Consider the following 25,911-nt stretch of genomic DNA (forward strand, 5'->3'; position numbering starts at 1 on the left):
TCTGAAGAAGCTTACAATTCAGAGTATAAGCCTATCTCTTAAAATCTGAGGAAGTGATCATTTATAACCAGTACACATTGGGGAGATTTACCAAAAGTGTTGCAAAATAATATTGGCTTAGTTGCTCATAGCACCCAATCAGATTGTTCCTTTCATTTTCCAAAAAAAGTTTCCAAAAAAAATAAAAGGTGGAATCTGATTGATTGCTATGGGCAACTCTGCCAGTTTTTACTTTGGAGAGTGTGATTTTTACTAGCCCCATTCGAATGTTGCATTTTAGTTTCAGACATTTTGCAATAAAAATATGCCATGTGTGAACACGAGGCATTAGAAAACTACAGAAACAAGCAAGATACTAAGGTTATTCCTGTTAATGGGTCTACCTTTGTGCCAAGAAGCCTTTAAGGGGATATCGTCTCCTGAAGGGTCATTTTTTAATTTATCCATCCAGTAATGCCAATCCTCAGGGATTATGCAAATAATTGGGGATTCTCTAATTATCTCTGGGAGTAAATGTAAAGATGCGTTCAAAGTATGCAATTTTCTAATTGTATCTTTAGTTAGTGGGTTCTTGATTTTTTTAAGCCTATTTTGACAGGAGGTGGATTTCCATAGAAGGGCTGTTAAGCTAAGGCCAGCTAGATCTTTTTCAGCGATAACCCATTTCTTCCTAATTGGTCGAATGAACCATTCAAAGGCCCTGGTCAGGGATGAAGCTTTATAGTATTTTTCTATATCAGGAAGGTTAACACCTCCACGATACTTGGGGCGGGCTAGGAGATCATATGAGAGCCTGCTCTGTTTGCCTTTCCATATGAATTTCGAAATGATCCTCCTGTATTTATTGAAAAAGGCTTTTGGAATATTTATAGGAATTGTTTGTAACAAGTAAAGGACTTTAGGCACAACGTATATTTTGACAAGGTTAAATCCTCCCAAACCAGGAAATCCATAAGTCCTCCCACTCCTTAAGTTGATTTTAAAATACTAGGGAAATTGTACTTGTATAACTCTGATGAATTGTCACACATATTTACCCCTAAATACTTGAAACAATTTTTCGTGGGTTTCAGGGAACTAATAGATACAACCTTCTTCCAAGACCTATTGCTCACGTTAATATTGTATATTTCAGATTTGGTGAGGTTAATCTTGAAGTCAGATACAGCATTGAATTTGTCGAATTCCTCTAACAAGTGTGTGTCTAACAACAGGAATGACCTTAGTAACTTAATTGCTACGCCGCACATACCAGATATAGAATATGACAAATTGGCCAATTTGCTTAAAAATTTTGAAACCCCCATCATACCAACTTTCGAGAATGATTGGTGGTATAAATTAATCCAGCTAAAAACTCTGACGACAAGTATTTTGGCAAAATGCTATAAAATGATAAACTCCTCAACACAGGAACCAGGGTTCTGCTCCAAGTGGAACAAAGAATTACAATATAAACTAACAGAGTCTCAGAAACTGTTGGTTATCCAAAATGCCTTTTCCAACTCCCCAGCATACAATTATCGGGAGTTGCAATACAAAATCACAACACGATGGTATAAGACCCCTGTATTACTCCATAGGTACAATTAAGAAATACCTGATACATGCTGGAGATTAGGAAAAGGTGTTGGAAACTATGAGCATCTCTGGTTTTCTTGTACACTGCTTTCCTCATTTTGGGAGGGTATTAGCAAGATTATTAATAAAATTTTTAGCTCTGAGGTTAAATTGTCCATTAACATGGTCCTTTTCAATATATACAATTCTCAGCAGCATTGTGTGAAATCTGACCTATGCTCGTTTATTTTGAATGCTGCAAAGTTATTGATCCCGAGAAGATGGCTCCAAAAGAATCCACCTACTTTAAGGGAATGGTATGCTGATGTCACGGCTGAGGATGGGGAAAACCCTCAGCCGTGCGATGACGGAAGATGGTGGTGGCTGCTTGGCCAGGAGCACAGAATTAGGGAGCAGGTCACCTCCTATCGCATCCCTAATCTGACCCTGACTCCTAGCTGCATGAGCCGACCTTGAAGGTAGGAGGGCTCATGCTCCGGAACCTCGGATCCCTTGTAACCCTCCGCAGATCCCTAAAGCTAGGAGCAAAGTAAGACGACCTGTTCCTCCTAGACACGGAGGAACAGGAGTCTCACAGGCCAGGCTACAATAAAGGGGAACATATACAACTTATGGCAATGGCAGGTAAATGCACCAAGTATAGCACCTACCTGCCACAGACACAAAGCCTGGAACCCATGCAGAAGCGCTGATGTCCAAAGAACAAACACGGACACAGCACACATCACACAGGAACCCAGGACCATAAGCTGCAATAAACAAGTGTACCAAACACACACCTTCATAACATCGTATGTGACATAAACTTCATAACATCAAACAAGATTTATGACCACAAGGGTGGCTCTCAGTGGCAGATGGTATAAACCAGGAGGGTGCCTCCAGCTTACACACAAGGCTGGAGTACCCCTCAGACTTCAGGTCTCAACTGAGGCTTTATAGCCCATGTAGCCACACCCACACAGACACACCCAGTGTTCACACAGAAAGAAGGGAATTAACCCTTCTCACACCAGGGAAGGGAAGACCACCACTTAAAGGAGAAAGTGTCCAAATGAACATCACACTGCAGCTGTTACCGCAGGCAACGACATGCGTGGCAACCATGTCCTGGGAGTCAGCCTGAAGGCCGGGACACTGCCACCACATGTACACCATACCAAACGTTGGCACGGGCAGCCACAGTGAAGGGAAGTGTCACAGTGCACACCTACATAAACCTCGTGCACACCAGACATACAAAGTGTATAACATACACACACACACAACCAGGAGTTACCGAATGCACTTGACAGCAAGCTGCCCGGCAACAGCTCAGGCTGCTATACTGCCAAGTACAACCATGTTACCAGCGGCAACCACACATGAGGCAACATACCAGCAGCCCTCACCATGTGGTTGACAATAAAACCAAACCGCAGGCAACTGCATGCGGATCCTGAGTCACGACCATGACCATGGTCGTGACAGCTGAGTTCAGTAAGATTTGCGACTTCGAAAAGAAAAGATGGTTTACAGTTCATAACCCAGGAAAATTCTACAAAGTCTGGAAGATATGGCTACAAGCAATTGAAAACGACGCCATTTATACTCTTCTATAATGTATGGGGCTTTATTGCTCATTGCACAGAATATGGACAGCCAATTTGATCTGCTAGTGTTCACCTTTCCTTCCCTCTCTTCCATGAAATTTTTAATTTGTGTTTCAAATTACTTGTACAATTGACCTATACCTGTGTATACTTCGATATGTTAATTTATTTGTATTTGTTATAAGAATGGAATGATGTAATTCCAATATTGTCTAATATGCTTATTAGCATTTGATTTTTTCTTTTATTTATGTGTAAAAATGAGAATTTTAATGCTTTAAAAAAATTCATAAACTCATAATTTACACAGAAACAAGCAAGATAATAAATAAACAAAAAAATAATGCAAGGAACATGAAACATTTAAACCTCTGTTCACATAGAAACATAGAATGTGTCGGCAGATAAGAACCATTTGGCCCATCTAGTCTGCCCAATATACTGAGTACTATGGAAAGCCCCTGGCACTATCTTATATGAAGGATGGCCTTATGCCTATCCCATGCATGCTTAAACTCCTTCACTGTATTTACAGCTACCATTTCTGCAGGAAGGCTATTCCATGCATCCACTACTCTCTCAGTAAAGTAATACTTCCCGATATCACTTTTAAACCTTTGCCCCTCTAATTTAAAACTATGTCCTCTTGTAGCAGTTTTTCTTCTTTTAAATATTCTCTCCTCTTTTACCTTGTTGATTCCCTTTATGTATTTAAAAGTTTCTATCATATCCCCTCTGTCTCGTCTTTCTTCCAAGCTATACAGTGGCGGAAATAATTATTTGACCCCTCACTGATTTTGTAAGTTTGTCCAATGACAAAGAAATGAAAAGTCTCAGAACAGTATCATTTCAATGGTAGGTTTATTGTAACAGTGGCAGATAGCACATCAAAAGGAAAATCGAAAAAATAACTTTAAATAAAAGATAGCAACTGATTTGCATTTCATTGAGTGAAATAAGTATTTGAACCCCTACCAACCATTAAGAGTTCTGGCTCCCACAGAGTGGTTAGACACTTCTACTCAATTAGTCACCCTCATTAAGGACACCTGTCTTAACTAGTCACCTGTATAAAAGACACCTGTCCACAGAATCAATCAATCAAGCAGACTCCAAACTCTCCAACATGGGAAAGACCAAAGAGCTGTCCAAGGATGTCAGAGACAAAATTGTAGACCTGCACAAGGCTGGAATGGGCTACAAAACCATTAGCAAGAAGCTGGGAGAGAAGGTGACAACTGTTGGTGCGATTGTTCGAAAATGGAAGGAGCACAAAATGACCATCAATCGACCTCGCTTTGGGGCTCCACGCAAGATCTCACCTCGTGGGGTGTCAATGGTTCTGAGAAAGGTGAAAAAGCATCCTAGAACTACACGGGAGGAGTTAGTTAATGACCTCAAATTAGCAGGGACCACAGTCACCAAGAAAACCATTGGAAACACATTACACCGCAATGGATTAAAATCCTGCAGGGCTCGCAAGGTCCCCCTGCTCAGGAAGGCACATGTGCAGGCCCGTCTGAAGTTTGCCAATGAACACCTGAATGATTCAGAGAGTGACTGGGAGAAGGTGCTGTGGTCTGATGAGACCAAAATAGAGCTCTTTGGCATTAACTCAACTCGCTGTGTTTGGAGGAAGAAAAATGCTGCCTATGACCCCCAAAACACAGTCCCCACCGTCAAGCATGGGGGTGGAAACATTTTGCTTTGGGGTTGTTTTTCTGCTAAGGGCACAGGACAACTTATTCGCATAAACGGGAAAATGGACGGAGCCATGTATCGTGAAATCCTGAGCGACAACCTCCTTCCCTCTGCCAGGAAACTGAAAATGGGTCGTGGATGGGTGTTCCAGCACGACAATGACCCAAAACATACAGCAAAGGCAACAAAGGAGTGGCTCAAGAAGAAGCACATTAAGGTCATGGAGTGGCCTAGTCAGTCTCCGGACCTTAATCCAATCGAAAACCTATGGAGGGAGCTCAAGCTCAGAGTTGCACAGAGACAGCCTCGAAACCTTAGGGATTTAGAGATGATCTGCAAAGAGGAGTGGACCAACATTCCTCCTAAAATGTGCGCAAACTTGGTCATCAATTACAAGAAACGTTTGACCTCTGTGCTTGCAAACAAGGGTTTTTCCACCAAGTATTAAGTCTTTTTTTGTTAGAGGGTTCAAATACTTATTTCACTCAATGAAATGCAAATCAGTTGCTATCTTTTATTTAAAGTTATTTTTTCGATTTTCCTTTTGATGTGCTATCTGCCACTGTTACAATAAACCTACCATTGAAATGATACTGTTCTGAGACTTTTCATTTCTTTGTCATTGGACAAACTTACAAAATCAGTGAGGGGTCAAATAATTATTTCCGCCACTGTACATGTTAAGGTCCTTTAACCTTTCCTGGTAAGTTTTATCCTGCAATCCATGTACTAGTTTAGTAGCTCTTCTCTGAACTCTCTCCAAAATTCTGACAGGAGCATGTATGGCCTATAAGTCTCCTCACACTGATTAAGGTGCTCTCTCCCTAAGGAGAGTTAGTTTCCCCCTTTTCTGACAGATTCATGGAATTTCACCTGTTAAAGGGGTTATCATAGATGCTGTATAAGACGCACACTGGCCCATAAACCACACCTAGGTTTTAGAGGAGGATAATAAGAAAAAATATTTTTCATTAGACCTCAGATCAGACCAGCAATCAGACCCCCAATGTTAATCAGAGTTCAGCTCACAGACCCAATCAGACCCCCAATGTTAATAAGACCCTAAATCAGACCTCAGATCAAACCCCTAATGTTAATAAGACCCCAATATGACCGCAGATAAGACCCCCCAGCCTCAAATGAGCTCCCCAGCCTCAAATCAGCCCCCCAGCCTCAAATCAGCCCCCAGCCGCATATCAGCCCCATGCCTCTTTTGATCAGGCCCCTGCCTCAGATGACATAAAATAAAAACAATTACCTCTCCTGCTCTGTACGCCACCACTCCTCTCCTACAGCGCGATCCTCTTCACCCTGCGCCGACTGTGCTGTGAACCGGCAAGCACAGAGTGAGGTCACAGAGCGCCCTCACACTATGCGCAGCCACTGCACAGCTGACAGCCAAGGACCAGGAAGCAGTGAGTACAGAGCCTTCACCACTTCCCGGTCCTCCGGTACGAATGAGCGCTGGTGACATGCCGTGATAAAGAACATGAGCCCATCATTGTGTTTAGCAGTTTACTACAAGCATATACTACATAAACGAAATCTTGGGAGTAGCATTTTTTTTGTTTGTTTATGTAGTATATGCTTGAGGGAGTGGCACCTTCAAGTGTGAATGCGCTCCTACTTTATCTTGGGAGTAGCATTCCTTTGCACTTTTGCCCTTCCTATCTCATAGAGCGCCTTGATTAGGTGGTACATATAGGTGTGCTGGCTCCTCCTCCCATTGGTTGCTTGATGCACATGGAGGTGACTAGGAGCAGCACACCATATGTGTGGGGTCTTCGCTCCTGAACATAGAAGCTTAATGGCTTAGGTAGGTTTAGCGTAGGACCCGTCTGACCTGAGACCACCTTAGGGCTTGGTAGGCGGGCACAGATGTGTTTTGATCAAAATATATTGGCTAAGTGTCTCAGATTTTATCATATCAGAGTGAGGACTTTGTCCATATATAATGCTTGCATCTACTTTATTAAGTGCATTATTACCTTATTTCTGTGATTTTCATGCATGACTGTTGTCCTATTCACACAAGTGATGTGATACTCTATTACTGTGAATGTGGGGTCCCGGCAATAGGACCCCTAGCAATCAAACGCTATCAAATATCCTTGTGGAACAATCTCTTTAAAATGATATTGTTTGGGGGAGCCACAGACACAGATTTGTGCAAATGTTTACATGAATATTACAGATAATATACTGGATATGACCTATTGTAAATGTGGAACAAATCTTCATATTAGCTGCATCTTCAAGAACAGTGGCATTTGAGGCATAATATAATTTTATATGGACAATAATGTTAGCATATACACATACTGGAGGGCATTAACATGGTTGTAAGTCACAGAAGTAATGAGTCCTTCAACGAAAGAGGTTTGTAGTCTCTAAGCTCTGACAGAGCTCAAAACTCCCTCCCACAGGTCTTTATCTCCTTGGTATTCAACAGTTAGTGCCAGTAGAATGCCACATCAGACTTTACATTTCCCATCTACTGGCTCACAGAGCGGCTCTTCATTTAGGCATGCATAGGGGGTCCTGAGAGGAAGGCCCACCTCACTGATGTCCATGTTCCCAAATAAGGCATTTGACATAATCACTTTTTAAGATAGCAGATCATATCATTTATACATGGAGTGATTCCTGTTCCAGTGAGTTGTACTCTGGGTCTCTAATTACAAGAGAACAGAGGGAGGCAGAGGTTCCCAAAATGCAAGTTTCAAAGGTGCTCCATACAGTATAGATCCTTTATAACACAGGTAAAAACAAAACTGCTGCAGGTTACTGGGCTGTACAGGAGAATCTATCAAAATGCAACCAGTTCTCTGATGTCAGTTCCTGTTCTTCAGGTAATGGCTGAAGTCACAGTCTTCTTGTGTCTGACCCTAGCCACACACATTAGACAGCAGTTGCTGCCCCCCTCCCCCCATACACGTGCATTCTGGCCTTCTCAATAGAGAGAGGGGAGTAAGCTGTTGCTAGAGTCTTTTGCTGGAGGTTTATCTCCTAAAAACAAAAGGATTGGTCCTGTTGAATTCCATCACTCCTTTCCCCAACATCTGCCACTGGAGACAGTCCGAAGCCACAGAAAAAGTTCAATAGGCAATCGTGATCACTTTTAGCCTCATGATATAGCATAAGATACAGGGAGCTTCTTAATTCATAATCACAAACCAGAGGTAGTTCACCTTCATATTTATTTTATTGAGTATTTCCAAATTGTAAAATGTTCAATAAATGTAAACACCATGAGGGATGCTGAAATGCACATCACTCCATCCTCCTCCCCTCCGGGCAGATTATACAGGTGACGATTTGTGATTTAATTTGTGGACAGTCAGAAGCCCCCATATGCATTAGATAGTCGGCCAGTCCTGCAGAAATTGGGAGGTTTGGTTGCATGTACTGTGCATGGCTGACTTAATATTAAAGATTTAAGTCATGGATACAGATTCAAAGTGCCTAGACATAGGATGATGCTATCAAATGGATATATGCTTATGCATCTACTCAATCACCAAAATATTAACATATAGAGAACAAAGTTCACATCTTGCACTTGATCTTCTAGTGCTAGCCATAGAAGTCTACTGCTTGACACTGTCCACAAAGAATTTACCTAATCCCAACCTATCATTGCAAATTCATTGCTCCATTTGTTTTTTCAAGACCTAACTGTGCACATACAAATTATTTTCTCTGTCACTAATATTCTAGGTCATGTACAACATGCTAAAGGACTTAGTAATTATGTACTCAGTGAGCGTGTTCTGGCTTGTGCACTAGGAGCACAAACAGTAAACTGGCCTCAAAGAGCAACAAAAAAGCCAGTGATATGTGACCTTAAAATGTGAAATAAATGTCTCATAACTTTGTGGTTGGCTTAAGTTACTGTACTAGTAGCTTCAAGCGCTCTTTCCAACAAAGATTGTGTGTATCTCAAGAGGCTGGTAATCACTTCTGATGCCAACTCATGAAGTCATCCACTGTGGAAGCAGTTTTGCAGGGTAATGAAAAACTTTTTTCTATTATTGGAATAAAGTCTTGCAAATTTTAATCTCAAAGTAGAAATTCCCAGGAGTGAGGTTTGGTAACATGACGTCCGCCACAAGTCCTACTATTCTTGAATATATGAAATGTAATATTTCTGCAATGCGAAAGCTTGTTGGCCTATTAACCAGTGTGGGATTGGAATGAGTTTTATCCTAAAATTTCCACTCCTGGTTGACTATACATGACGCCAGCAGATGCAGAGCCATGGAAAAGAGACATTTTATCAAGCAGTGTAAAGCACAAATACAGTACACTGCACAGCACTGCTGCTTTAAAGTTCATCTTTTGATCATATGCTTAAAAATTGGGAAATATATCCCCAATATACATGGGATGTAGTCTAGGTGCATGAGTTAATATACACAGAAGACATATTTTCTGTCTCTAAGAAACTGGACCCACACAATACAGTGGTATGAACCGTGGCAGTGAGATTCTGCATTTCTGTTCCCCAATGGGAAGTATTAGCAAAGATACCACTCCATTAATTTGAGTACTTTTTGATCTGATTTATTGTTTTCATGTAAAATGCTGAGTAAATGCTGATGACTCAAAGAACGCTTCCCCACCCATATAGAGTGATTGACAGTGCTTCCTGCCTACAACCTCATACTTGCTCAACATCACAGAAAACTATATATTCCCGACATAAGTAATTTCCCAAGATGTAAGCTGGCTAAACAGTAATTTTTGTTGGCTCATGACTATTGCCATTTAGAATGAACTCAAAGCTTTCTATAAATGAAATTAATATAGAAAATGTAATTTGTTGGACGTATCTACATGAAATCTGTCAGCCATTTTTGGCACTCACATAAAGTAAATTTCCTGTGTCTGGATCTCTGAATTATCAGCTGACATGTATTGTGCATAGCAAGGGAAGACAGTGCTACCATTTGTATTATACAAATGAAAACCAGAGAGACTACCAGGATATGTGCCACGTGTATTACTGTCAGCTCAAACTATTCTCTGATTTCAAACCAGATTCATCGGAAAAACCCTGTCCTCTACTTGTGCTTTCAGGAATCTCAGTAGTAGCTTTACATAAACGTTAAAAATGAGATGGTTATTTGTTCATCATGTACAAGCTTTGGCTCAGTCGATCATCTATTTGCATGCTCAAAGGTTTTGACAACACTGAAGTACTGTACAAATGTATGACTAATTTGCCAGTCTCAATGCTTCCATTTACATCCACAAAAAAACATCACAGTAAATACTATAACTCAACAAAATTGATCTTAGTTTATAATGCTACATCTTTAAAATTCAATGTCTTTTCTAAATATTCACATTTTGACAGTGGTAATGTGTTCTTTATTTCTTCACTGCTGGATCTGCTGCTGCTCATAAATGGTTCAAGCAGACATAAGTAGTAACACTTTAGATTAATATACTAAGGCGGGTTCACACCAGATCTTTTATTTCTATTGTACCACTTTATTATAGGAATAGAACAACAAAAATAACAGAAGAGATGTCAAATGACGGATACGAATGGCGCCTGATGGCCTCCACTGACTATGGGATCCACTGGGATTCCATTAGAAAGCCTGGTCTTTTACCAGACAAAATAAAGTAGCATGCTGATATATTTTGTCCGGTATTTTTATGGAATCTGCCTTGGAAGCCCCCAACACAGATGTGAACAGATGAAGATCATATGTTTTCAGAACAACATATGAATTATACATTACTTAATAAACACAACCTAATTTCAGCTAATGTGGTCATGGATTTCATATTCTACTTCTGTAACAGCTCTTCTAACACTACTGTTATGAGCAATAGGGATTTCTTTGCTGCCTCATAATTTTCTGTTTACTAAGGTATAGCTTCTGATTGATTAGCCTTCCTTTAAATGTTCAGAGTTTCTGCATGTCTGTGCTGGTGATAATATAAGCTCCACGCATTTATTTCCAGATTCTTAGTATCATATTCTACTCTAGTTGAGTTGTATCAGTGTGTTCTGAGACCTGTGGTTTTGCCTTTCATTGCTGCTAGATTTCAAGTTTGCTGTAATAGTTTAGCTGAGTTTGGTGTTTTAATTTTCTTGGATGTCTTAGTGGTTTGTATTGCAGGGCATGGTCAGCTCTGTCTTGATTTCTGCTCAGCAACATTGATTGCTCTATACCTGAATGCCATTACCATCTCCAATCTGCTTTATTGCTAGATTGCCATTCACTTCATCCACTGCCATCCTCATTCAGTTTCTGTTTGTAACAGAAAATGGTTGTGGAACCATTGTGCCAACTAACCTGTTTGACTTTGGGCTATTCCTGAAGGCGTTGTCCTGGCAGTCCCCTGGTTATCACTGTTGAACCCCTGTACAACCACCTGTCTTTCCTGCAAGGGAGCCACCAGGCCGCTACCTCTTGGAATAGTCCTGATGTAGTTGGCAGCTAACCCCGGAGGGGTCAGAGACACTAGAGTGAAGCACCAGGTGATCAAGCAATACTCATTGTCAGGAAACAGGGTGGGGTCAGAGCAAGCAGAGTTTGTGTGTATCTGGGAAACAAGGCCGAGGTCAGGGCAGGCAGATGAGAGTCTATACAATTAACAGGCAGTAGTCACAATAAGTAGTCCATGGTCATAGTTGGCAAACAGGAAGCGTTTGATACACGGGCAGACAGAATGAGCACACCTTCACTAGGACTAGCAAATACCTAAAGCTCAGACACTTTTTACCTGCACCTTTTTTTTATTAACTTTTTTTATATTTCTTTATTTTATTTTCCATAATACAATAAATTGTACCAATCTTTTGATTTCATAACATTGTCATTTAAAAAAACATTTTTTTATTACTCCCCCCCCCAGTCTCTTTTTCCACATGGTAGAAGAAAAAAAAAAAAAAAAAGTACCTCCTCTCTCTCTCCAACTCCCCCACAGCACCAGCACACCTCATGCCATCTTCACATATGGAGATCACTTTATTAACCATTTCTGCCATATTCTAGTAAATTTCATTTTTTTTTTAGTATTTGCCAGGTGAAATTCTTCTATGGCAAGTGAGGTTCTAGGGAACCTCTCCCATTCCCTGACCGTGGGTACAGCACTACCTCCCCAATGTTGGACAATGCATTTCCTTGCTTGAAAGAGATGTTTGGATATTATTTCTCGATGTTGGGGGGTGTCGATTTTTTCCATCACCCCCAATATACATATCTCAAATTTCCTGGGGATTTAAATTTTATGATATTGTTCTATTCTATCATTTACCTTTGCCCAAAACTCTTGGATTTTTATACATAACCAAAGTATATGGACGTCGTCCACCCCAACTTCCCCACATTTTGGACAATAAAGATTTTAGGTTTGTAGCACTTAATTAGTATCCTTGGGGAATAATATAAACGATATAGTATATTGAATTGGGTAATCCTATATGAAAAGTTCTTTGAAATCCTATTTTCTTTCTTGTATAGCCGTATCCCAAAACTCTTCTCGCTGAGGGCTTATAGCATCTTTCCATTTATACATTAAGCTAATACCTGCTCTCTTCTTAGTCTTTTGCTGTAATAAGCTTTGATATATTTTAGATACTAATCTTCCCCCTGGTGTCAATTTAGAGATATTTACTAATGGCTGTGGGAAAGTGTCAATTTGTATATCTTTTCCTAGCAATGCTCGTAGTGCATTTTTTAATTGTAGGTAATAGAACCTCAGGTCTATATTACCGAATCCATGCTCCTTTTTAAGATCTTCATATAATCTTGCATCCCCCTGTCTACATACCTGCCCTAATTTATAGATTCCATGTTTCCACCATATTTTCTGTTCAATTAGCTTGAGTTCTAAGAGTTGGGTATTCTCCCACAACAAAGTGTTGGCATGGAGTCCGGACTGATTCCATAATGCTCTTGCCTGCCTCCAAACTCTGTCCATCAGCTGAAATAGCGGTATCTTACCCTGTTGAGTCAGAATAACCGCTTCTATTATTTGGAAGATAGTACAGTTCTTTAACCTAAGATTTATCCCTTCAATCATAGCCTTATATCTTTGCGTATTGCTCCACGTTATCGTGTTTTTTAATTGTCCAGATATAAAGTAGAGTTCCAGGTCTGGCATTGATAATCCACCCTCCTTCTCATGAATACACAATATTTCTGCTTTTATCCTTGGTTTTTTCCCTCGCCATATCAGGTCCATTAAGAGACTGGCTAGTATTTTTAATATTTTTTTGGGGATTATTACAGGTGAGTTCCATAGAATATAATTCAGGGAGGGTAGTAGGCACATTTTTACCAAAGATATACGACCTGCCATCGAGACATATAATCTTTTCCATACCTCAATTTTTTTCCTAATCTCTTGTATTTTAGGGATCACATTCAGTTTAACATATCCATTGGGGTTTGGAGTTATTTGAATACCCAGATATTTAACGGGTTCCTCAGCTCTCTTAATTTCCAGTGGTCCTGGTATAAAATTGTTCAGAGGATCAATCGGGACGCAGGCCGATTTAGAACAGTTTATATTTAACCCCGCATGTTTGCCGTAATGATCAAATACCTGAAAATTTTAGATAAGTGATCCATGTGAGCCTACAAATAACATAATGTCATCTGCATATAGAGCAATCTTTTCCTCATGTTCACCGTATGTAAACCCTACAATTTCTTTCTCTTGCCTAATCATATCAGCCAACGGCTCCATGGCTATAGCAAAAAGTAGCGGGGAAAGTGGGCATCCCTGTCTCACCCCCCTACCTATGTGTATTTTATCGGAATATTCCCCATTTATTATCACTTATACCCCGTATAAAAATCTTACCCATGAAATAAAATTGTCACCGAAGCCAATCTTCTTCAATGTTATAATCAGAAAAGGCCACTCTATCGTATCAAATGCCTTTGAGGCATCTATAGTGACCATCAATCTTTCACCACAGTTTGTAGGTTCAAGCTGGGTGTTCACAAAATTATCAGTTGTAGTTTTACCTGACATAAATCCCGTCTGATCCTCATGAACAAGCCCAGAAACCACACTTCTAAGTCTAGCTGCCAGGATCCAGGCCAGTATTTTATTATCAGTGTTAAACAATGAAATAGGTCGGTAGGAATCCGGCAGAGTTGGATCTTTACCTGGTTTTAGAATTAATGTGATTAAGGCTTCTCTCAGCGAGTCTGGCAATTTCCCCCTCTTCATCAAGTCGTCCAACATAATCAATAATTTTGGTATTAATATCTCGGGGAATGCACCTTAAAGGGTATCTGTCAGCAGATTTCTACGTATGAAACTGGCTGACCTGTTGCATATGTGCTTGGCAGGTGAAGTCATCTGTATTGGTTACATTTTAAAATGTCCCCACACTCCTGAGAAACATTGTTTTAATATATTCAAATGAACCTCTAGGAGCAACATGGAAGCTCAGCTCTCTCTGCAACCGCCACATCCACTGCACTTTGATTGGCAGGGGCAGGTGGTGTAAACATGATCATGCATGCCCCTGACCTCCTAAAATCTACTGGAAAGAGGCTCGCTGGCAAGTCTCTTCTGTGCTGCAAGCCTCTTAACCATACTGTGCCTGTGCCAAATACTGAAGCACAGAGGGAGCAGCAGTTACAGAGACAGAAGAGAACGGGATCTAGTGAATGATGAACACTATAGTCTATCAGTGAATTTACTTATGTACCATATTTCTTCCCCCAAGACGCACTTGCCCATAAGACACAACTAGGTTTTAGAGGAGGAAAATAAGATCAGATCAGACCCTCAATGTTTATAAGACCTTCATGTTAATAAGACCCCCTATCAGACCCCATGTTAATCAGACCTCGGATCAGACAAAAATAAATAAATAAATAAACTCACCTCTCCTGTTCTGAAACCAAACGCCACTCCTGAGATCCAGCACTCTTCCTGCCGTGCTGTGACCTGAAGTCGCACAGTGTGAGGTCACAGAGCTTGCACAGGGACCACTGCATTCACCACTCTGCTGTACTAATGAGCGCTAACATAATGGAAGCTCTGATTAGTATTTGCCCTATAACATGCACTAAAATTTTACCCCCACTTCGGGGAGAAAAAAAAGTGCATCTAATAAGACAAAAAAAAATAATGCATATTTGTTACCGGCAAGTGCTTCATGTATTTTTGTTGCGACCATCCACTTACAAAATTCTGTCTTACTATAAGTCCTGGGAGAATCCGAGTTTCAAGAGACACAGATAGTATTCAGGAAAAGTGAAGTTCAGTATGCTTGTGAACAACCAGCATTGTTTCACTAAGTACAACTCATGACTGTGGTAGGCAAATAGCATTGTCAAGTACAAAGTGCTAGAAAGAATTATTCTCACATATAAAGGAAAGCCTGTGGCAAGGGAACACCAGATGGAGTTCAAAGACGCAACAACCTGACCTCTGATGCATGAGAGCAGTCAAAGATCACTTTTCATCTGACCTCTGGAAACCAAATTTGTTATTAGTTATATGTTCTCAGGTTGCACCACATAGAAAAGTGTCTGATTCTTAATTTTTCATGTGCCATACAACTTTCTCTAGACTGTGTGATTAAGGCAACAACAGAAACCAACTGGAATAGGTGCAGTGTCACCAAATATTGTTATTTAAAGAGGACATACCATCACTCCTGATATGTTTATTTCAGGAAATATCAGTATTCCTCATGAAATGACTTATGAATTAAACAGCATCTTATTCCTCCTGGAAATGTAATAGTAAATAAGAAATCTGGGTTTTTCCATTCTACTTGTTGAAGGGGTGCGTCTCTACACAATCTGCCACTGTCCAATCAGTGCTCACAGGGTAAGACACAGCAAAGACACACCCTTCTGACAACAGTGATGGTAATACTTAAATGTATTTGTATATATTCAGAAGGAATAACAGAGGAACAGTACAGACGTCTAAGAAAGATGTGCAAGGATTGTTCTTTTATGGGAAATAGAAATGACAGGAAAGCTCAAATATACTCTTCAAACAAGTCTTACAGGTGTTGGTAGGCATTACCTTTGTCTCCTCCATGACTATGAGTCAAAGGCCACATTGGAGGCCTGCATAACGTGCCACATATAAAGATTTTTTCATTGCCAGTTTAATGGCACCCCAAAAGACATATTAGAGGATAGAGTTTTGAAACGTTTTAATATTGATATTAATCACCTAAAATGGTCATTGTAATCCAAGAAATGCAGCTTTGATACTCAGAGCAATCATGTTTCTAAAGTAAGATGTCTGCTTAGTGTCAGGAACTACACTACTGAGGTAGGCCTGTAAACTTTTCCATCAATCAGAAGCAAACAGCCTATAATTTCATCTGTCAAATTAAAGTTTGTGTTCAATATGTTTCCACTCTGAGTATGGTATCCTGAGCAGCAGATGGAGAAAGAGATGTTATAACACAGGCGTTCTTCAGATGTTAGCAAAATGCCCTGCTAAATGTAACTGGCTCATAGATGCTGGCAGCTACTTTACCTTCAGCTACTATGCTGGGTTAAATAATGCTTTCCCTCAAAACGATACCTATATTGTACCAATATCAGCATACATATATAGTTATTCTATTAATGAAAGTCTAAAATCAACGCATCTTAAAGAGAATCAAGTGTTTATTGAAATGGTATCACTAAGGTTCCTCAGATTCTTATGAAATGGTATCACCAATTTTTCTCATATTCTAATGAAAAACCACAAACGTTCTTCAGGTTCTCATAAAATGGTACCACTAGTGTTTCTAAGATTCTCATGAAATGATATCACCAATGTTTCTCAGATTCTCATGTAATATTCACGTAAATTTTCCTGCCATACATATGAGAGATTGATCGGCTTCATTGTGGCTGATCAGATATATGTGGGTTCGTTCGTATGAACAATCCCAACAGCAACATTCCCGCCAGGGCCGGCCTTTGGGGTGTGCGGGCTGTGCGGCCGCACAGGGCGCCATAGCAACAGGGGCGCTGGGCGGCCGACAGCTCGCAATGTAATATGTTCTCCCTCGGGGCGCCCCCTCCATCTCCCCCTCCCCTGTCTGACCTGATTCCTCCTCCCCTGTGTCTGACCTGCCTGCTGCCCCCGCCGCTGCCAATAAGAAGAGACGGGAGGAGGAGGGGAGGGGCTGTGGCCACTGCGCCACCAATGAAGATAACTGACCTGTAATACAAATACAGGAGGCGGGTGCCGGAATCAAATAGCCGACACCCGACCTTCGTGACAGGGAGCTGCGATCAGCTGCAGTTGAGTTAACCCTTCAGGTGCGGTACCTGAGGGGTTAACTGCAGCTGATCGCAGCTCCCTGTCACGAAGGTCGGGTGTCGGCTATTTGATTCCGGCACCCGCCTCCTGTATTTGTATAAGAAACGGTGGTGGCACAGTGCGCCCCCCCCCCCCCCCCCAACACCCCAGTATAAGAAACATTGGTGGCTCAGTGGGAAGTGCCAATGAGGGTTAAAAAATAAAAATAAAAAAAATTAACTCACCTCCTCCAGTTGATCGCGTAGCTGCCGGTCTCCTGTTCTTTCTTCAGGACCTGTGGTGACGTCACTGAGCTCATCACATCTTTTTTTTTTTTTTGGGGGGGGGGCGCCACAAGGTTAGCTCGCACAGGGCGCCTGAACACCTAAGGCCGGCCCTGATTCCCGCTTAACCTCGCTAATCAGGGAGTTTGTTTTTAAAAAAATCAAACTCCCTAGTCCAGCGGTGGGCAAACTTTTTTGTCAACTGAGCCAAATATCGCCAGAAACACGATTGAAATTTCTTTCGAGAGCCACATTTTTAAAACCTAAAATATTGCATCAACAGTACCAGTGAGGACTATTAGGGTTCATGCACACGACCGTGTGCCCGCCGTTGCCATATTGCAGGCCGCATACGGCGGGTCAGCAATACACGGGCACTGGCCGTGTGCAGCCCGCATCAAGGACTCATTCACTTCAATGGGTCCAGGATCCGGGATATGAGTGCTATAGAGTGCTTCCGTGGTGCTTCTGGCTGTGCCTCCGCACCGCAAAAAGGTAGCGCATGCACTACTTTTTTGCGGTGGGGAGGCACAGCCAGAAGCACCACAGAAGCACACTGTAGCACTCATATCCCGGATCCTGGACCCATTGAAGTGAATGGGTCCATGATGCGGGCTGCACACATAAGTGCCCTCCACAGATATCCCCCATAAGTGCCCTCCACAGATATCCCCCATAAGTGCCCTCCACAGATATCCCCCATAAGTGCCCTCCACAGATATCCCCCATAAGTGCCCTCCACAGATATCCCCCATAAGTGCCCTCCACAGATATCCCCCATAAGTGCCCTCCACAGATATCCCCCATAAGTGCCCTCCACAGATATCCCCCATAAGTGCCCTCCACAGATATCCCCCATAAGTGCCCACCATAGATATCCCCCATAAGTGCCCTCCACAGATATCCCCCATAAGTGCCCTCCACAGATATCCCCCATAAGTGCCCTCCACAGATATCCCCCATAAGTGCCCTCCACAGATATCCCCCATAAGTGCCCTCCACAGATATCCCCCATAAGTGCCCTCCACAGATATCCCCCATAAGTGCCCTCCACAGATATCCCCCATAAGTGCCCTCCACAGATATCCCCCATAAGTGCCCTCCACAGATATCCCCCATAAGTGCCCTCCACAGATATCCCCCATAAGTGCCCTCCACAGATATCCCCCATAAGTGCCCTCCAGTAAGTAAAGTAATGTATTAGTGGGGGGAAGGGAGGAGGCAGGGACACTTGCGGCGGGGCCGGTGCAGTGCCCGGCGCTGTGCACACACCGGGGGCAGCTCCTACCTTTCTGCTGCAGGACATTTCGCTCCTCCTGAGCGGCGGCCTCTTCACCACTCCTCACATGGCCGGTGTTCTGCCGAAAGTCCGCCGCTGCCCATCCTTCTGCTGCTGACATCTCACCCTCCGTCATGCGTCTCCTGCTCCGCCTGCCTGCTTCATTCATAAAGTGGAAGGATCAGACAGACGGGGCAGGAGGCGCATGACGGACATTTTGCAAGCAGCTTGAGCGGCGCGATATGGCTGCGCGGCCGCCCACCCGCCAGACCGAACCAAAGAGCCGCATTCAAGGATCAAAAGAGCCGCTTGTGGCTCGCGAGCCGCACTTTGCCGACCACTGCCCTAGTCCTTCAGAACAATGGCAAATGATCAGCCTAATTCAGCTTATCATGTCACATGCATAATTTCAGTTGACAATGGCTAAAGTTTTCCAACCTGACAGATCCCATTTTCGAAATCTGCTGTAGACTATCACAAACAATTGTTTACTGCATTTTTCAAACGATCATGGCCAAAATTGCTTATTTCAGATTACAATAATCTATATACTGTATTGTGAGCTTTTGAGAAACGGTAGTGTTCCTTAGATTCTCATAAAATTATACCACCAATGTTACTCAGATTTACATGAAATGGCACCACAAATGTTCCTCAGATCTTCATGAAGTGAAATTATTAATGTTCCTCAGATTCTAATCTAATGGTTCCACCAATGTTCCCCAGATTCCAATCACTTCCCTTTCCTAAAATTAACATCCCCATCCCTTGGTTGAACTTGATGAACGTTTCAACCATACTATGTAACTACATAACCTGTTTACCTAGCAGCAAAGTCTATCCAGCCTTGCAGCGGGCTCTGGTGAGCAACCTAGGGGTAGCATTAGGTTTATACTACCTAGAGTGCAATTTTGGGGTTCATTGGCTGTGGTCTAGATGGTGAACTTAGCCTCCCTAACAGGTTCCAACAATGTTTCTTGGATTCTAATAGAATAGTACCACCAAATTCCTCAGATTCTCATGAAATGCAAGAAAGGAGAAAAATGACATGATGTATTTTAATATTATTTGTATCTTTAAAGAGGTAAATTCTCTGTATATCACTACTACTCTTCTTGAGCACAGTGATACCACAGTTGTTAAGAATAGTGCCAGATTACTGTTAGGCCTTTAGGTAATGCTCAGATCATGAAGCCAGGGGTAACAAAAGCTGTTACACTAATGTCACTAAGGCTACTTTCACACCTGCGTTAGGTGCAGATCCGTCTGGTATCTGCACAGACGAATCCGCACCTATAATGCAAACGATTGTATCCGTTCAGAACGGATCCGTTTGCATTACTATGAAAAAAAAAAAAATATATATATATATATATATATATATATATAAGAACGAAGAAAGGACAGCACTCCAAGTAAAAATATGATGGTCTTTAATCACCCATGTAGATGGCAACGTTTCAGCTCCAAACAAGAGCCTTTCTCAAGCAATGAACACACTATATGCTGGGGTATATATAGTCCAACCCCCATTACAACATAATACAATCAATCAACAATAAAATATATAATTAACAGTGCAAAAGTGTGTAAATAGTATCCATACTTAAATACAATTGTGTAATATCCTTGAATAGGAGATGCCATAATAATGCATCCAAAATATAATAAATAGTGTACATATTATAACCTAAAAGGAAGTAATTGGTGATAAGGAACAGGTGTATATATTAGTGCAAAAATTAGGAACGATGATGCTGCAAAGAAAGAAGGAAACATACCCATGTTAACATCATCCTGCCACCGGAGTTGTACACCCTATTCGTTTTCACCTTACATGCAATTCCTGTTACGTGGTTTATGTCTTGATCTGTCCATGTAAGTTATTGTATGTGGGTGAAACTTCAACTGATCTTAAGACGCGGCTTAACAATCACCGCTTGTCCATTCGTAAAAAGAGAAAGGACCTCCCAGTTGCCAAACATTTCACAGAATTTAAACACTCTGAAAAAGATCTGAAATGTTGGGCCATTGATCATGTACCCATGCCCAGACGTGGGGGGAACAGGGTACGGATTCTCAAAAAGAGAGAGCTCCTCTGGATCTATACTCTTAACAGTTTGAGACCCAATGGACTCAATGTGGATTACAATCCGGGGATTTATGTTTAAATGAGTTGTTTGCCCTCTTTATGTGATATGCGCCGTCTTCTCTTGTGCTACATAGTGTATTTTTGAACACTACTAAGCCATGTTTCTAATTCTTTTTCTTTTTTTTTTTTTTTTTTTTTTTTTTTTATATTCACAGATTCCAATGATGCTGCGGAAACAGGATTTGTGACGTACCTGGTGCACGTACATTGTATCCACATGTCCTTATTTATCTATAAGAGTGCCCTTACTATGATGTGTAATTTCGATCTGGCTAACTCACTATTATTTATATTCTGTGTCAGTCTACACTGCGGTATATCGATACATGTTTGGTTTGTGGGAGATCTATGGGTGATCTTGGTGAGGATCGCGACATTGATGTTGTGATCTCCGCTGTTCTCCCTTAGTTGGTGGGATCTGTGCTACTTTGTGATACAGTGTCCTGCCCTGCCCCCCCCCCCCCCCCCCCCCCCCCCTGTGTATACATATTGTATAGCACGGCTTGTATTCCCGTGCTGCGCTGTCCTGTCTACACATACATGGACATGCGCATACACATGGACATGTGGGACGCAATGACCTTTCGTAGTATGGCCGACTGAGCTTCTCGGCGGTAATGCGCATGTCTGTGCGCGTGTCTTTGCAACCAATGCTGGTGACGTCACGCCGTGACAGGACGCGGTTGGCGTCTGCGCACTACCTATTTCCTGACGCCGGTTTGATCGACATGTGACATGTTTGGTGCGATGGACGGCGCTGGGTATGTTAACACTTTTCCTTCTTTCTTTGCAGCATCATCGTTCCTAATTTTTGCACTAATATATACACCTGTTCCTTATCACCAATTACTTCCTTTTAGGTTATAATATGTACACTATTTATTATATTTTGGATGCATTATTATGGCATCTCCTATTCAAGGATATTACACAATTGTATTTAAGTATGGATACTATTTACACACTTTTGCACTGTTAATTATATATTTTATTGTTGATTGATTGTATTATGTTGTAATGGGGGTTGGACTATATATACCCCAGCATATAGTGTGTTCATTGCTTGAGAAAGGCTCTTGTTTGGAGCTGAAACGTTGCCATCTACATGGGTGATTAAAGACCATCATATTTTTACTTGGAGTGCTGTCCTTTCTTCGTTCTTGTTCATCTGGGGTAAGCAGCAATATCCCTGGACATAGCACCCATTTTTGCTTGTTTCCAGTGCCGCCGCCTTCTTCCTTTTTTTTTTATATATATATATATATATATATATAAATTTTTTTTGTTCATGATAATGCAAACGGATCCATTTTGACTTACATTGAAAGTCAATTGGAGGCGGATCAGTTTTCAATTGCACCATATTGTGTCAGTGAAAACGGATCCGTCCCCATTGTAAGTCAGGACGGATCAGTTTGGCTCCGCATCGCCAGGTGGACACCAAAACGCTGCAAGCAGCGTTTTGGTGTCCTCCTCCAGAGCGGAATGGAGGCTGAACGGAGGCAAACTGATGCATTCTGAATGTATCCTTATCCATTCAGAATGCATTCGGGCGAAACTGATCCGTTTTGGGCCGCTTGTGAGAGCCCTGAAACGGATCTCACAAGCGGACCCAGAAACGCCAGTGTGAAAGTAGCCTAAAGTGTCCTGAAGACTCACATACTCTGTAATATTATGAGCATGCTAATCTTTGCATTAGCAGTTAATGGAAAAAGAAAAAAAAGTAATAAATCGCTTTTAGACATATTGCACACTTACACAAAGATATCTCTTGCTACAGGCGCAAGATCTCCTCGTGAGCAGATAGGGACAGACATGGCAAAGTGCCACAGAGGTGATATTTCTGACACTATCAGCTGACATTCTCCTATAATCTAATTGCATATGCAGTAGAAAAGTATACTAAACTAAAAGAAGTTACTTGGCAGATATTTCCGGTTATGTATTAAATATTACAAAAATAGTATTTTGTGGAGTTCTTTAATAATACATACAACATGGACAGCATTACCCTTCTGTGACATTAGTGATGAGACTGAATTTTGAAAAAATATAATTGAAAATGTTTTATTGTCTATGGAAATCTATGGGGATATTTAGTTTTTTTTTTACTGAAACGCATGTGTTTTTACCTAAAAATAATTGTAATGAGTTTTATCAGACATTTTGCTTTGTTTGGATTCTACAGCTTCTATTTATCACAGTACATAGAAAACTGCAGAATAAAATTCACAGTCAAATCTGTCAGGTTGTTTGTCTGGAGGACTCGGTCTCCAGTCCATCTCTCTTCTCTCCTTCTAAGCTGATTTTTGACCAAATCAAAGCTGAACTGATGGATTTGTCTCAGAACAGTATTCTGAAGCCCAACCAACTTTTTTCTAGGCGATGACGACTACATTTCACCTGACGAACAATCTTCTGTTTCGGTCAACTTTAGGCTTCTTTTATCTCTTATGAAAATAGATGTTAAATATGGACGATAGATAGGAAATATTTAAAATAAAGTCATAATAAAATCCAGCCACACACAGCCATTTGTATATATTTATCTACTCTGTACTCAGGACCAATGGATCAGCAACAATAAGTCTTATAGTGACATGGTTCTCTTACCTGTAACTCTGATTCCAGGCTATATTTGCGAGGTTGTTGTCTGATCTCTTCTGTAGGTGACCATGCCCTCCCTTCATATCTGTAACCAAAGGTAAAACTATAATCAATCACTGATAATGACATCTAAAGAATGGCCTCACACATATAATGTGATATTTCCTGGAAACCATGCACATCACCCTCACTCATTACTAGATTCACCAATACTATATTCCTGTACACATTCCTATAAACGGGACTGTTATGCACATTTTTTGCAGATAGCACACCCTCAGTCATTTCTATGGAGCCATGTACACATCCTTTTTTTGTTTGTGGATCCTGTGGACATTTCACAAATTATAGAAAATACCCCATTCTTTCTATTCAAGAGAGTACGAAAAATGTGGAAGGTATCTTCCAGACAGAAATACAGATACTGCTGTGTGCATAAATAAAATACAAGTTAACAAATTTTACCATTTTTAATAATCAACAATTCTATACATTATATGTAACTGTTTGAAAATGCTTAGAAAATACATAGATGAAAATAAAAAAGGAAGTCATGAAAATGTAGATTTTAGGTCTTCCATAAGGCCTCCTGCACACGAACGTGTGCTGCCCGTTGCCGTATTGTGGACCGCAATACACGAGCACCGTTCCGTGGGCATTCCGCATCACAGATGCGGACCCATTCACTTCAATGGGACTGCAAATCCGGAGATGCGGAATGGTGAGGAATGGAAGCACGGAATGGAACCCTACGGAAGCATTACAGAGTGCTTCTGTGGGGTTTCATCCAGTACTTCCATTCCGCAAAAAGATAGAACATGTCCTATCTTTTTGCGAAACGGGTGGATCGCAGAACCATTAAAGTGAATGGGTCCGCGATCCGCTGCCCCACGGTCGGTGTTCGTGCATTGTGGCCCGCATAACGGCCACGGGGCGCACGCGTTCGTGTGCAGGAGGCCTAAGGGTCACATTCAGCTGTGGCTGATTCAGCTAAGGGTTAAGACAGAAGTAGTGTAATAGTGCAGGAGCCTCTTTATATACGGTATGTGGCATGCTTAAAGATTCAGTTTTTCAATTGGGGAACTGCACCGAATATACGTAATGTGCAAAAATGAGTTATTTTTCCATTATGCCCAATAAAATACTTCAATACTGGTCAGCAAAAGATTACATCATCACTCACATAATCAACACCTTATATATAAAGTATCAGTGAAATACGTTGTTGAGAGGTTCCCACGTCACACTTTGATCAAACTTTAAGTAAATTCCTAAGTATTTAAGTAATTAGAATTGTGATTAGTTTATGCTACATTTTTTAAATATGCCAACAGTTCAGCAAGCCAGTGTGATTCAAGCAAATGCATGGGAGAAGGTGCTACTTCTTGCACCTATTCTTCAAGTCCATAGGAACGTGAGAATGTCAAAATTCAGGTGGGTGCATGTTTCTGTTCAAATAAAATAAATATTACAGTAGTTATTCATTCTATAAGTTTAAACAAGGAAAAAAAGACTGATCCAGGCCCCTGCTGTGATGCTACAGGCAATGGAAACCTGAATCTCAGCTGTAATACTATACTGTAGGCAAAAAAGTTTAAAACTTTGCTGTGATACTGTTAGCACAGTAATTAGACGTCTCAAAAAAATAGTCCTGCACGGGTTGGTCTACAGATGTTGGGATTAATATGGCTGTTTATTTCACTATTTGATGTTGTCACTCCTTCTACCACTATTAGTAATGGTGCCTGAACCTCTGCTGTAATAGTATAAGTCAGTGAAGCCCAACTTGCGGCCCTCCAGCTGTTCCAAAACTACAACTCCTAGCATGTTCGGACAGACTACAGCTATCAGCCTTCAGCAGGGCATGGTGGGAGCTGGAGGGCCGTAGGTTGAGCATCCTTGGTATAAGTGAGGAAACATGTGCTGTGATGGTATGGTATAGGGTGACCAAACCACTGAATTGGCAGAGCTTTACTATTCACTATAAGATTTTTGTGTGGAGCTACAACATATGCAATTTAGGCTGGGTTCAAATCTGTGTCCTTAATTCCGTTCCGTCGGGAGAACAGACTGCTGGAATTCACTGCATCTGGCATACATGCAGCATTTTTTGTCCGCCTGAAAGCCAATCCTACTATAGTGAATGGGAATCCTGTGCCAGTAAACTCAAGCAGTCTGTTCCTCCACTGGAACAGACTGCCAAAGACAAAACCGCAGATGTGAATCCAGCCTTATAGTCACATAGTACATAAATTTTACCCAGAAATATGTAAAGGCACATTAAACCATTATTTACAATTAGTCAGACTACTGTTTGCCTTATCTTGACATATGTCTTATTCATCCCCATAAAACTTTACTTTTAATGTTACTTATTATAAACCTTCTTACTGACCATTAAATTATAGCCGTTAAAACTATCAGTTGTGTCGCCTCTTTGTTAATGTATTTTTCATC

The 25,911-nt window shown here is 41.2% G+C and overlaps 1 protein-coding gene across 2 annotated transcripts in view; it reads right to left on the bottom strand.

Annotated features, from left to right (window-relative positions):
- Positions 1-25,911, bottom strand: part of PDLIM4 (PDZ and LIM domain 4) — a 379,210-nt gene that overhangs the window by 128,321 nt on the left and 224,978 nt on the right. For both annotated transcript variants that reach the window (XM_040405182.1, XM_040405191.1), the window contains one exon: positions 23,461-23,539. In XM_040405182.1, the coding sequence (XP_040261116.1) occupies positions 23,461-23,539 (79 nt within the window). The remainder of the gene's footprint in view (positions 1-23,460; positions 23,540-25,911) is intronic.

The sequence above is a fragment of the Bufo bufo genome, chromosome 1, assembly GCF_905171765.1.
Source record: "Bufo bufo chromosome 1, aBufBuf1.1, whole genome shotgun sequence".
In the NCBI taxonomy this organism is placed as follows: Eukaryota; Metazoa; Chordata; class Amphibia; order Anura; family Bufonidae; genus Bufo; species Bufo bufo.